Source organism: Cervus canadensis, chromosome 16, assembly GCF_019320065.1.
Source record: "Cervus canadensis isolate Bull #8, Minnesota chromosome 16, ASM1932006v1, whole genome shotgun sequence".
Classification (NCBI taxonomy): domain Eukaryota; kingdom Metazoa; phylum Chordata; class Mammalia; order Artiodactyla; family Cervidae; genus Cervus; species Cervus canadensis.
The window spans coordinates 39,602,506-39,615,207 of record NC_057401.1 but is presented as its reverse complement, the minus strand read 5'-3'; the positions used below and the strand labels follow the sequence as shown (position 1 = coordinate 39,615,207).

Below are 12,702 nucleotides of genomic sequence, written 5' to 3'. Positions count from 1 at the left end.
CTCCACCCTGCCCAACTCAGGATCTTTTTTTTCACCTTAACTCATGTGAGGCAGAGTTCCTCTTGTGCTGGTTGTTCTTTTTTTTTTTCCCTCAGTTTGACTCTCCAATCTGTGGCTTTTTTTATTTTATTGGAATATAGTTGATTTACAATATTGTGTCGATTTCTGCTATACATCAAAGTGACTCAGCTGTAATATAGATATATATTCCTTTTCATACTCTTTCCCATTATGGTTTATCATAGGATACTAAATATCATTCCCTATGCTATACAGTAGGACCTTGTTGCTTTTCCATTCTGTATATAATAGTTTGTATCATGGAGTTGATTTTTTTGATCCCAAGAGCAGAACTGTACATTCCCCCACAGTCTGATTTATACATTTCCCCTGGACACTGGCAGTGTTGTCCGATCAGAACAATATGAATGGGAGGCTGACATCATTCTGATCCAACAAGTTGTTGAGCAAAATGGAGAATAATCTTTAAAAAAAAAAAACAATATATTAGGATTGGCCCTGTTAATAGAAAAATCCTTCTCTGAGTATCTTCGTAGGGGACTTTCATGAGTCCTTTTCAGTTCATGATGGTTTTTTGGTTTGTTTGGGGGTTATTTTCAGCATCAACAATTCAGCAGATTCAATGGAGTGTGGAACCTGTTTAAGACGCTTAGTGCCTCAATCACTCTGCCAGGCTGTTAGTCACATGGGTCCTGTGTGGGCCATGGATGCGTCGACCCACTGCATTGTTCGCAGAGGATGTTTGCAGGGTTTTAACCGGCCCCTCTCTGTCCCTTGCAGTTACCTGGCCGAGCAGTGCTGGAATGGCGGCTTCATCTACCTGATCATGCTACGCCGCTTCAAGCACCAAGTCCATTCTCCTTATAACGGCAACAGTAGCAACAGCTCCGAACCAGGAGAGACACCTAGCTTGGAGCTGGGGGACCAAACGGTGAAAAAGGGGAAAAGAGCAAGAAAGTTTGGGGTCATTGCCAGGCCTTCTGCCCACAAAGCCACTGAAGAATCCAAGAGCAGCTCTGGCTGTGAGTTGGACAACGACCCCGTGTCTGAGCTGGACAATGGCCTAGACCCTGGACTGGGAAACGGTCATGCTTGTGAGCTAGAAAATGGCCCGGATTTGCTCAAGGAGGTGGCTGGATCCCATCTAGATAGATCGGAATTGGACAGAGAGACAGAGCCTAGAGTTCCAAAGACAGATGCCACTCTGCCCACAAGCAATGACAAACGCCGCTTCTCAAAATCTGGGAAGACGGACTTCCAATCCAGCAACTGCCTGGCACGGGTAAGGTTTGCTTTGATGGTAGAACCTGAATTTTCCATGAAATATTGTTTGCAGTTGTGTTTACGGTTTAGAAAATACACCTAAGATGACCTTGCATTTGAATACCAAAAGACTTATTAAGATAAATGATCAGAGAACATGATAATAACAACAAAAAAATCCAAGTCATTTTATCCCACTTAAATAAAGAGCTAGTCAAGTGATCCTAAGTGGAAAATTCAAGCCTTCTGTGGTATAATTTGAGTCATATGAGGCCTAGATAAAGGGCTTGAACTGCATCATTATTTACAACTGCTGTCACCAGTGAATTGCCACTGCAGGGCCAAGAATTCCTGGTGGCTGCTGATAGCGTAAATATCCAAGCCTCAGTATTACACAGGAAGGATGTCCAACCTGCAGGGAAGCGTCTGCTTTTATTTTTAATACATCAAAACAAGTGACATTTTCAGGGGATTGTGTTACTATATTGCTGAAATCCCAGTGAAGTCTGGAAACTTCGTAGAAATCTCTGATACAGTGGTATCCAGCTGTGGTGGTCAGAGCTGGTCTTACCTAAAAGCAAATCTGGTGTGGTCTATTCTGAATGGTAGTAGACACACTTCTAGCCTCAAATGGTCTCCCCCATTATAACCAATACCCTCTTGTTAGGTTACCTTCTGTAGGGTCAGCGTGCTCATTCCAAGAACCCTCTTGGCCAGGGGTGCCTCTGGGTTCCTAAACAAAGCAGTAACCAGTGAGATGGTTCCTGATTGGTTCCTTTTCTGACTCAGGAGATGCCCTCTAAGGATGAAAGAGGAAGTTAGAAAGATGGAAAATGGGCACAGAGGAAGTATCAAGTTCAGCTTTGCAGTCTGGAAAATGGTGCCGTAGGAGTAAATGTAATTTCTAGTAAGGCTAGCTCATGAATATTTCTGCATCTGTAGCCTATCTGCATAATGAGTTGAGAAGAATCAAAATAACACCTGTCTTAAGGGACTGACTGTGTTCCTTCATTTGAAGATCTGGATGACCTTCATAAAGCCTTACGCAGGGAAGGTGTATTTATAGATGAAATGTACAAACCAGAAGAAAAAAATGTTTCTATTAATGATTTTCTACCAATTTTATGCCCCTGTCCCCCAAAAGGATTAAAAACAATAAAAAGATTATAATATACACCTCTCCCCCAAATTAAGGGCAGTTGAAATGTTATAATATGTTCCTTATCAATGAATACTATATCTTGATATGTTTTTTTTCTTCTGATGATTAGATTGTGAATATGCAGAAAGCCTAAAGTGAAAAAAGCAAGTTGGGCAATATTGGTTCAGTTTGAAGGTTTAAGGTACCAAAGGTTTAAGGTGGAATCTCATATACAATCCAAAGAAGTCCTTTGGCCTAGGACATAGTGGGGATAATGGAATGATTTTCAAAGAAAAAAGTGCCACACCAAACTTTTAAGAGAGTACCATCCTCTGCTCATCCTAGTTAAAAGCAGTAACCTAAAATTGCATTTCTGGATTAGACTCTGTTAAGACTGCACATACCAGAATTCCTTTGCCTGGTTTTTGTACTCAACATCAAATGTTCCAGAAAATACAAATGAAAGGTGAAAAAAAACAAATCTTCATCTATTGTCTTGGAACTTTTTTTTTTTTTTTTGAAGCCCCATGCCTATATTAAAAGGAGAAATTTGTCGTCTGGAATTCTTCATAACTCGTCTAAATCTGCAGACTGATTATTGACCTCGGGTTGTACGTTTGGTCCTGAAAAGTCAGAATGGGCCCCACACCTTCTCAGGCATGAATATTTCAGTACCCTTTGCAACCCCAGAAGTATCTTCATTAGATGCATTTGCCTGGGATTGATCATGTTGACAAGAAGTGGATCTTCACAGCTTTCTTCCTCATTTTGGTGGCACCCAAACTGGGACCAATAGACCTTAACAGAAGGCTGCTTAGGTTCTTGGGATGGCTAGATGTGTATTTTTATTTCAGGATAAGCCCAAGGTCATGCTAAAATGGAATTTCCAGAAAAACAAAAATTAGCTATTTACCTCTTAAGCCTTTGGGGGAAAATTCCACTCTATTTGAATAATGGGAGATTAGACATGTCGGTGTTGTTCCGTTTCTGCTTTATTAATGATTTGATATATCTACAGAGACTTAATAAATTACAGACAAGGCTTATGATCATTCAGACCATTTTTATTTGTCAGCTACTTCTTTTTCCTAGACTGTTATTTCTTACAGGAAAATAAATCCTCAGACTTGGTTTTTACTTTTCTATACTCCCTTAATGGACCTATAGTAAATATTTCAACAAATACCTCCTTCTAAAGTATGGCTTGTTTCTTTAAAATAGTAACACAGAATGATACACATGCAAACAGATGAATTTTTAAAAATACAAAAGTTGGGCCCATCTTCTAAAGCCCAGGAATCTCTTAGGATATAGATAAGCAATTTTAGAAGTTAATTCAGACTTCCTTACTCTCTTGTCTAGTAAAGCTCATTACTCACCCAAGGTAACATGTACACTGTGTATTTTTGTAATGCCGCATGGTAAAAATGGATGCAACCAAACTTAGGCACATAACAATGAAAAAAAATTCTACCATTTGTCAGGAGAGCTAATTCCCAGCTGGCATGTGTGTCTATGGATCCGTTTGCAGTCTTAGCCTGGTACCCAAAATCCACCCTGTGCAGTGCCAGACCTCTTTCCTGTAAGTGGTTCAGCAGAGACCTCAGAAAGGCTGCCTGAGCTCTAAATCTGCAGGAAAGTGTGTGAAACTCAGGAGGAGAGTCAACACTGAGGACATCTCCTGGGTGGTCCCTGATGTTTGCATCTGGCAGAGGCAGCAGGAGGATGGTCCTCTTCTAGGAAGATCCCACAGTCATGGGGTGAACATACATACTTCCATGGTAATGTCTCCTAAGTTCACATCTGCCTTCACCTCTCTTCTGAGCCCTCAGCTTTTTACCAGCCATCTACAGGATGTCTCCATCTTTGGTATTTCACATCATGCCTGAAGCTGGATGTATGGCTTTCCCGCACCACCAAGCCCATTCTAACATCAGGTCTTACATCCACAGAGTTGCCTGAGCCAAAAACCTGAGATTCAGCTAGTGACTACTTGCCCTGGATTGTGCAGAACTTTCCTGGTTTTTCACTGGCAATTCCATATCCTGGGAAACGCCTTCACCCAGCCAGATTGGGACAGTTGGCATTATGGAGTTAGCTGGAATGCTGCCTTCACTCGAAGAAGAAAATGAAAACGCACTCCAGTTTCTTGCCTGGGAAATCCCATAGACAGAGGAGCCTGGTGGGCCGTCATCCACAGGGTCACAAAGAGTTGGACACGACTTAGCAACAACTACCCTCTTCCTTACACCAAGTCTGGTCAATCCCTGAATCCGGTCTACTCCTGCTCCCTTGGGGATGTCCATCCTCTCCACTGCTCTGAGCCCCATCCTGCAGCTTTGGTTCAGGGCCAGGCTGCTGTCATTTCTCACCTGTGGTCACAGTAGTCTACACTGCTTCTGCTTTCACCCCACCTTCAACTGTCCCATTGCAATCAGAGGGACTTTTCTAAAGAGCACACCTTCCCATGCACACTGCAGCTGAAACCATTTGGTGGTCCAGTTGCCTTTGGGGTAATACCCAAACGCCTTAGCTTGACATAGCACATAAGGCCCTTCATCACCTGATTCTCACTGCTCTCTTTCTCCCTGATTTGGGCTGAATTAGTGTTTTCAAAATGCCATGCTCACTCTTGTCTCTGAGCCTTTGCCATCTCTGCCCCAGTTCAGTGCATTGCACCTGTAGGTGCTTCGTAGATACTTGTAATGAAGGCACAGGAGAGCCCCAAGCCTGAGAGACAGGACACAGAGTTCCAGCCCTGGTTCTTCCATCCCCAGCTCTGTGGCCCTCAGGCTGCCATGTCCTTTCTCTGGGCTTGTTTTCTTACCTTCAAGCTGAGCTTTTTGGTTTGTTGATGGAGGAATTTCAACTCTGACATATGATCACGTGTGTCTTCATGTCTTACTGATCATTCTAAGTAAGAAGGGATAAGCAAACAATCTCAAAAATAAGTTTTCAGTTGAAGCCAGAGCATTTACTGCAGTGAGATTCTGGTTGGATGATGTGTCTTCTCACATTTGGGGCAAAGATGCTGTTGTAACATTTTATTTTGGGTTCCAGCAGATGAGGTCATTTAAATGCTGCTGCGGCAACTCCCTTTAATATACTACCCCTGTTTTTGGTAAATAAATCCCTCTGTTTGCCTTCGTGGAGAGATGCATGTGTGAGCTCACACAGTAATTGGCGGTTTATAGGAAAGGGTAGCACTCTGACATTAATAGAGACATCCATAGCATCCAATTTTGCGTGGTTTGGCTTTTTCTCAACAGACTGACAAAGTCTCACTGCCCTTTCAGCCAACGTAGAAGGAAGCAAAAGCCCAAGCCATCTGTCTAGACAGGGTCTGCTTCAGAACTCCGTCGTCTCTACAACTGGATCTGTGTTCACACTCTGAACGTTGGCAAACGTGCAGGTCTCCCATCTGGGCGAACTTCTTAATGTCAGTCTCAATAACTTTGAAGACCCCTAAGATTATGGTAAACATTCTCTTGTTTGTTCATTCAGTGACATTTATGCAGTATTGTGATGTGCTAGGCACTTCTCTAGCTGCTGGAAAATCCATTGGTAAATGAGAAACAAGGTTCCTATCTTGTGGCATTTATCACATATAAGGGGCCACAGGCAATAAATACATAAACAAAAGCAGAATGTTAGATGTTGACCACAAGTACAATAAATGAAATAAAACAGAGTGAAGTAAAAGATGTCCCAGCAGTGACATGGGCGGGGGACCGATTGATATTGGGTGTCAGCGAAGACCTTATTAAAGAGGCCATGTTTCAGCTGAAGACTGTGTGTCAGGAGAAGAGCAGCCCTGTAGAATCTGGGGGCAGAATGTTTCTGGTGAGAAACTAGCATCTGAAGCTGCCATAAGACAGGAATGATAGAATATTCTGGTAGCAGAGACTGCAGCATAGTGAGTGATAGGGAGAGGACTAAGAAGTGATGTGAAAGATGTGAACAAGACAAGATTACAAAAGTTCATGTTTACCATTGCAAAGAGCGTGGACCTTATTCTGTATATAGTGGGGAGCTGTCAGAAGGTTTAAGTTAAATGCATCATGATGCTTTTCTTTAAAGTTTATCTTAAATGTGTAATGGAGATTAGTGGCTTGTGAGAGGTAAAACTTAAAAATGGAGACCAGATTGGAAAGTATGATAACCCAAGCTAAAAATGCTGGTGACTGATGAGGGTCGTGGCAGAGAAGAGGAGCAGAGGTAGATGGATGTGGATCTGTTTTGCAAATAGAGCCTTCGGATCTCACTTATGGTTTAATATAGGAAATAGAAGGATGAATCAAAGACAGTCCTTGGGTTTTTGGTTTGCATATCCTCTTAAGCTTGAATCGATGATATTGCTGTTCCCGTTGAGATGACAAACCCAGGAAGAGGAGAGACTGTACTAGTGTGTGTAGTGGATATCTAAGTGGAATTGTAAGAAGACAGTTGGGAATATACCTGATATCATCGTATTTAAGTTGGCCTGTTGGGTTTTGGCTAGTTCCAGCTTTAGACTAATAAACTTTAGACACTGATTTTATTTTTAACTGAACACTGCTTTCATCTGTAGGCAGCTAGATTTAATACGACAGTTGTACAATTAAGACTGATAACATCTGCCGCTTCCTATTTCTGACTTCCTTTGTGTTCCTCAGAACCCCTTCATTAGATGATCAAGAAGTTCCATGGTGAGGAAACTTGCATCATTTTCTTTGAATTCTCCCCTTTTAGTTCCTGCGATCTGTTAGGGCAGGGGAATCATCTTATTGGATAAAAGTGAGAAAGGAGATCTGTTTCTAGGATAGTATAATTAGGGCCTTTATTAGAGATTGGTCATTTCTGCCCTCTGAAGCTTTTTAAGATTTTTTTTTTGATGTGGGCCATTCTTTTTATTTAAATTTTTAATTAATTTATGGTAATTGCTTTACAATTTGTGTTGGCCTCCACCATAGAACAATGCAAATGAGCCACAAGTACACATACGTCCCCTCCCCTCCGGGACATCCTCCCCACCCCCACCCCTCCCCAACCCTCTTGGTCCTCACAGAGCACTAGGTTGAGCTCTCTGCCCATGCAGCAGCTTCCCGCTGGCTCTCTGTTTTACACATGATGGTATATATGTCAGTGCTGCTGTCTCTGCTCATCCCACCCTCCCCCTCCTCCATGTGGCCAAAGTCTGTTTTTTATGTCTGCATCTCTATTCCTGCCCTGCAGATAGGTTCATCAGTACCATTTTTTTCTAGATTCCGTATTTATGCATTAATATATGAAATTTGTTTCTCTTTCTGACTTTCTTCACTCTGTATAATAGGCTCCAGGTCCATTTACCTCACTAGAGCTGACTCAAATGTGTTCCTTTTTATGACTGAGTAATGCTCCATGGTATATATGTACCACGACTTCTTTTTCCATTCATCTGCCAATGGACATGTAGGTTGCTTCTGTGTCCTAGCTGTTGTAAATAGTGCTACTATTAACATTGGGGTACATGTGGCTTTTTCGTTAATGGTTTTCTCAGAGTATATGTCCAGTCGCAGGATTACTGGGTCATATGGTAGTTTTATTCCTAGTTTTTTTTTTTTTTAAGGAATCTCCATACTGTTCTTCACAGTGGCTATTTCAATTTGCATTCCCACCAACAGTGCAAGAAGATTCTGTTTTTTTCCACATCCTCTCCAACATTTATTGTTTGTAGATTTTTTGATGATGGCCATTCTGACTGGTGCGAATTGCTAACTCATTGTAGTTTTGACTTGCATTTCTCTAATAATGAGTGATGTTGAGTATCTTTTCTTGTTTTTGTTGGCCATCTGTATGTCTGTTTGGAGAAAAGTCTGTTTAGGTCTTCCTCCCACTTTTTGAATTGGGTTGTTTGTTTTTCTAGTATTGAGCTGCCTGAGCTGCTTACGTGTTTTGAAGATTAAGCCTTTGTCAGTTGTTTCATTTGCAATTATTTTTCCCCATTCTGAGGGTTGTCTTTTCATCTTGTTCACAGTTTCCTTTGCTGTGCAAAAGCTTTTAAGTTTAATTAGGTCCCACTTGTTTATTTTTATTTTTATTTCCATTGCTCTCAGAGGTGGGTCATAGAGAATCTTGCTGTGATTTATGTCAAGGAGTGTACTGCCTATATTTTCCTCTAAGAGTTTTCTGACCTTACATTTATGTCTTTAATCCATCTGAGTTCATTTTCGTGTATGGTGTTAGGAGGTGTTCTATTTCATTCTTTTATGTGTAGCTGTTCAGTTTTCCCAGCACCACCTATTGAAGAGGCTATCTTTTCTCCATTGTATATTCCTGCCTCCTGTGGCCGTGGACCATTCTTAAAATCTTTATTGAATTTGTTACAATATTGCTTCAGCTTTATGTTTTGGTTTTTTGGCCAAGAGGCATGTTGGATCTTAGCTCCCTGACCAGGATTCACACCCACATCTCCTGCATTGGAAGATGAAACCATAACCACTGGACCTTCAGAGAAGTCCCCCTCTGAAGTCATTTATATTAGATATGTGGTTTTGTTTTACTTTCAACTAGTTGTGTGCATCTTGGGCAGGGGTGTGGAGTGGGTTTGTGGGTGTTCTCAATGAATACTGTCTTTAACTCCTCTGTCAGGGTAAATGTTTAGGCCATCCTTCTTTCCCCATGATCATAGTTCTGCATGTTTCTTGTCACAAGTCCTTAAAAAGCATTTAAGAACTAAAACTGTATCCAGTATTGTCACATCCTCTGTGAACCATACCTAACATCTTATGTTTAGCCAAAAGAGGGTAGGATGGGAGAAAATGATGGTGTAATTAGTCATAGGGATGGATAGGTTTTTACTAATTTGGGCTAAAACCGAAGGAATTTTCTTGTATCTGGGCTCTTAATAATGGTCCCTGATGTTCTTGGGAAAGAGTTCCATAGCTTTTCTGTACTGGGAGAGAGAGGAACACTGTCCCACATCTTCAGGACACCAGGAGCCATGGGATATCTTCCAAGGGAAAAGAAAAAGTCAGGCCACCATCTGTGCTCATTTCTTACCTGCTCTGTGAGGTCCAGGGAGGCAGCCACAGGGCTGGCCTGTGTGTAGATGCAGGATGCTCAGCTCTCCAAGACAACAGCTAATCAGCACAGCCCTGCCTGTGCGCTCTTTGGTTCTCCACCTGGCATACAGTCTCGTGTACTGGAAGTATCGAAAGTTGCTGTCTCGTGGTAATTCTCAAGGATGGCTTCTTGGAAGGAGTGAAGCCGTGAGAGACTCTGAAGGCAGGAAGGCTGTTCCTGAATGGGAAGGAAAGGTGTTCCAGAGGTCAGAGGCAACAAACCAAAACCCAGGGAGTCCAAAGTGAGATGATGGGATGATGTAGGGCTTGTTGACAAGTTCATGAACTACTGTGGTAAGCCAGTGACTTCTGAAGTTACATTTGGCCAGACAGGCTTCATGGGCCTGTGGTCAGTAGATGGAGGAGACAGTTGGCATCACCGCGTGTTGCTGGAATTGTGGGCCCCTGTGAGCAGCCCTGGGCTTGGAAAAGAGTAGGACCCAACAAGTCTCTGTCTGCTAATAATTTCCCTAGACATTCCTGTTGCTGCACATCAGTGACCATTCCACATCTGTTTTTTTTACTGTTGCATAAAGCCTCATTTTAGTTTCTGACAGTATGCACTTCAGATTTTCTAAATGCCTCACATTTTTTCTCTTTTGCAAACAGCTTGAATGGGCAGGTTGCCTATTTTGGGAGAGATGATGGCTTTGTCTGTATTGGGCCTTAGCAGCTCCATTGGACCTTCGTGGTGGATGGGGAAAGCAGATGGTTTTTGCTTTACAAATTGAGAAACGCATTGGGATCCCTACCTATATACCTAGAACTAAAAAGGACTTTGGGATGAGCCTAAAGTCAGCCTCCCAGATAAACCACTTTGGAAGCTTTTGCTTTCATTTCTCTGAATAGCCGAGTGTCTGAGGGAACTCCACTGTTTTGCAGTGGACATATGTTTGTGTCCTTGGAAAGGAATATGGAGTCAAATGGAGAAGGAACCAAAGCAGTTCAGAGGACTTGGAGACCTTTTTTTGTTGTTGTTTAGTTGTTCAGTCACGTCCAACACTTTCGTGACCCCATAGACTGTAGCCCGCCAGGCTCCTCTGTCCGTGGGATTCTCCAGGCAAGAATACTGGAGTGGGTTGCCATTTCCTTCTCCAGGGGATCTTCCTGACCCAGGGATCGAACCTGCATCTCCTGCAACTCTCCTACATGGCAGGCAGAATCTTTAACACTGAGCCACCAGGGAAGCCCTACAGACCTCTATTAGTTTTTAAAAATGATTGATTTTGGGAAATTCCTGGCAGTCTAGTGGTTAAGACTCCATGCATCCAATGCTGGGGGCGTGGGTTCAATCCCTGGTCGGGGAACTAAGACCCCACATGGCCAAAAGATAAGTAAAATAAAAAGGATAGATTTTTATAGTTGTCATAGCATTTTTTAATGTTTATAAAGAGTATATTGACCAATGTGTGTAGAAGTTGATAACAAATTCACCAGTGAATTTCCTATTTTGATTTCTCCAAGATCTCATTCACATGTTGTCAGGAAGTTTAAGATTCAATTCAATGTGATGTTTTTAACATTTATGCGTGTGTAAGTCACATATGGTTACCGATTAACGTTTATTATGTATTTTACTAGATGTCAGGAGCATTGCTGCCTGCTTTCTGTCACATTTAATCCTAACACCAGACTTGGAAGTTTTAATAATGATCCCCACTTTAAAGGCAGGGAAACTGAGGTTTTGAGGCTTCAAGTGATTGTCATAAGTACTAAGTGGTAAAGCTTGGCTCAAACTAATTGATGTCTCCTGGCTCTGTCTTCCTTTCATCTCCCTTTATTAATTAGTAGCTGTCGTAAATAAATGGAACCCAGATACAGCCAGTGTTTACTCACACAGTGGTATCTGGGTTTCAGGCAGAAGAGCTTTACTTAACAGGATCCTGGTCCGGGAAGTCACACATCACGTTTGCTGTGCTGTCCAAAGTCATCTCCCTGGCCCCAGGTGGCTCATTCAATTTAATTAAAATGAAATGAAACATTCAGTGTCTCCTTTGCCAGCAGCCACATTTCAGGCATTCGACAGCCACCTGTGGCTGGCAGCCGTCCTGTTAGATGGTGCAGGCACAGAATACTCTCTTGCCGTCATAGAGAACTGGATTGGGCAGCACTGACTGCTCAAGACATTGGCCAACCTGTAGAACTTTCTCATCGGTGGTCCTCTGCAGTGTCAGTCAACAAGTGATGGGACTCGGCCCGACCTCCAGCCACCCCTCCTGTGACAATGGTGCGTGTCTGTCCACATGCTTCACAGTGTACTCACTTTTTCTTCGAAGGAGGAAGTTGGCCGGATATGGAAGATGGAGCTGCTTAAAGAATCGGATGGGCTGGGAATTCAGGTTAGTGGAGGCCGAGGATCAAAGCGCTCACCTCACGCTATCGTTGTCACCCAAGTGAAGGAAGGCGGTGCCGCTCACAGGTGACTAGATAACTCTCCCCTTTCTCTGCTTCCTTGTCCTCTCCTCCCCTGCCCCCGGGTGCCGGAGGGTAGTCAAAGGCCTGGTGATTACAGCTTAGGAGGAAGGTGCCGGAGCATCAGGAAATCAGGCACGAGCAGTTCTAATTAAATACCCTTCTGAGCACAGGAAGTGGCTAATTGGTGGGGCCACTGCACGAAGGAGGGATTAAATTTCTGTCTAGTCCAGTTTGAGTGTCAAGTGAATGTTATCCTGAGTTTGGGGATGCTGGTGACACGTGGTTCCTTATCATGAGTGTACTACCAACTAATAAAAATAAATGAAAACAAAATTTAAAAAATTAAAAAACAAAAGAGTGTACCACATGGTGGAACACCACATCCTTCACATCGTCACTGTGGCTGATGATGGGGTTTAAACGTGACCACAGTCCACCTGCCACGTCATGTCTGTCAAGATTTGATACACATGTAAACACGTGTGTCTTGGTCATGCAGGTGTGGAGAGAGAAAAATAAAATGTGAGTTTTCTCCTTGTGACCTAAAAACCATTCACACTCCAAAGCTCCTTTTTTAACCTAGACAGTCATCTGAAGTAGGAAGATGGGTGGTGCTTAGGCAGAGCTTGTCAAAGAAGAAGTCCATGTTGAGTCAGAGGGAGGTAGCCGTCCCGAGATGGAAGGTAGCTCCTACTATGTGGCTGATTGCTCCTGTATACATAGGGCATCTACTGTTTGCAAAGCACCATAGGGTGTATTCGTATGTTGGATGCCCATCTG

General features: G+C 42.7%; 1 protein-coding gene across 9 annotated transcripts in view; it reads left to right on the top strand.

The window, feature by feature from the left end:
• The window catches only part of PDZD2 (PDZ domain containing 2), a 397,356-nt gene that overhangs the window by 293,469 nt on the left and 91,185 nt on the right, over positions 1–12,702 (top strand). For 7 of the 9 annotated variants that reach the window (XM_043488425.1, XM_043488422.1, XM_043488424.1 and 4 more), the window contains 2 exons: positions 802–1,303; positions 11,784–11,926. In XM_043488425.1, the coding sequence (XP_043344360.1) occupies positions 802–1,303; positions 11,784–11,926 (645 nt within the window). The remainder of the gene's footprint in view (positions 1–801; positions 1,304–11,783; positions 11,927–12,702) is intronic. The other 2 variants (XM_043488426.1, XM_043488427.1) reach the window with 2 other exon arrangements.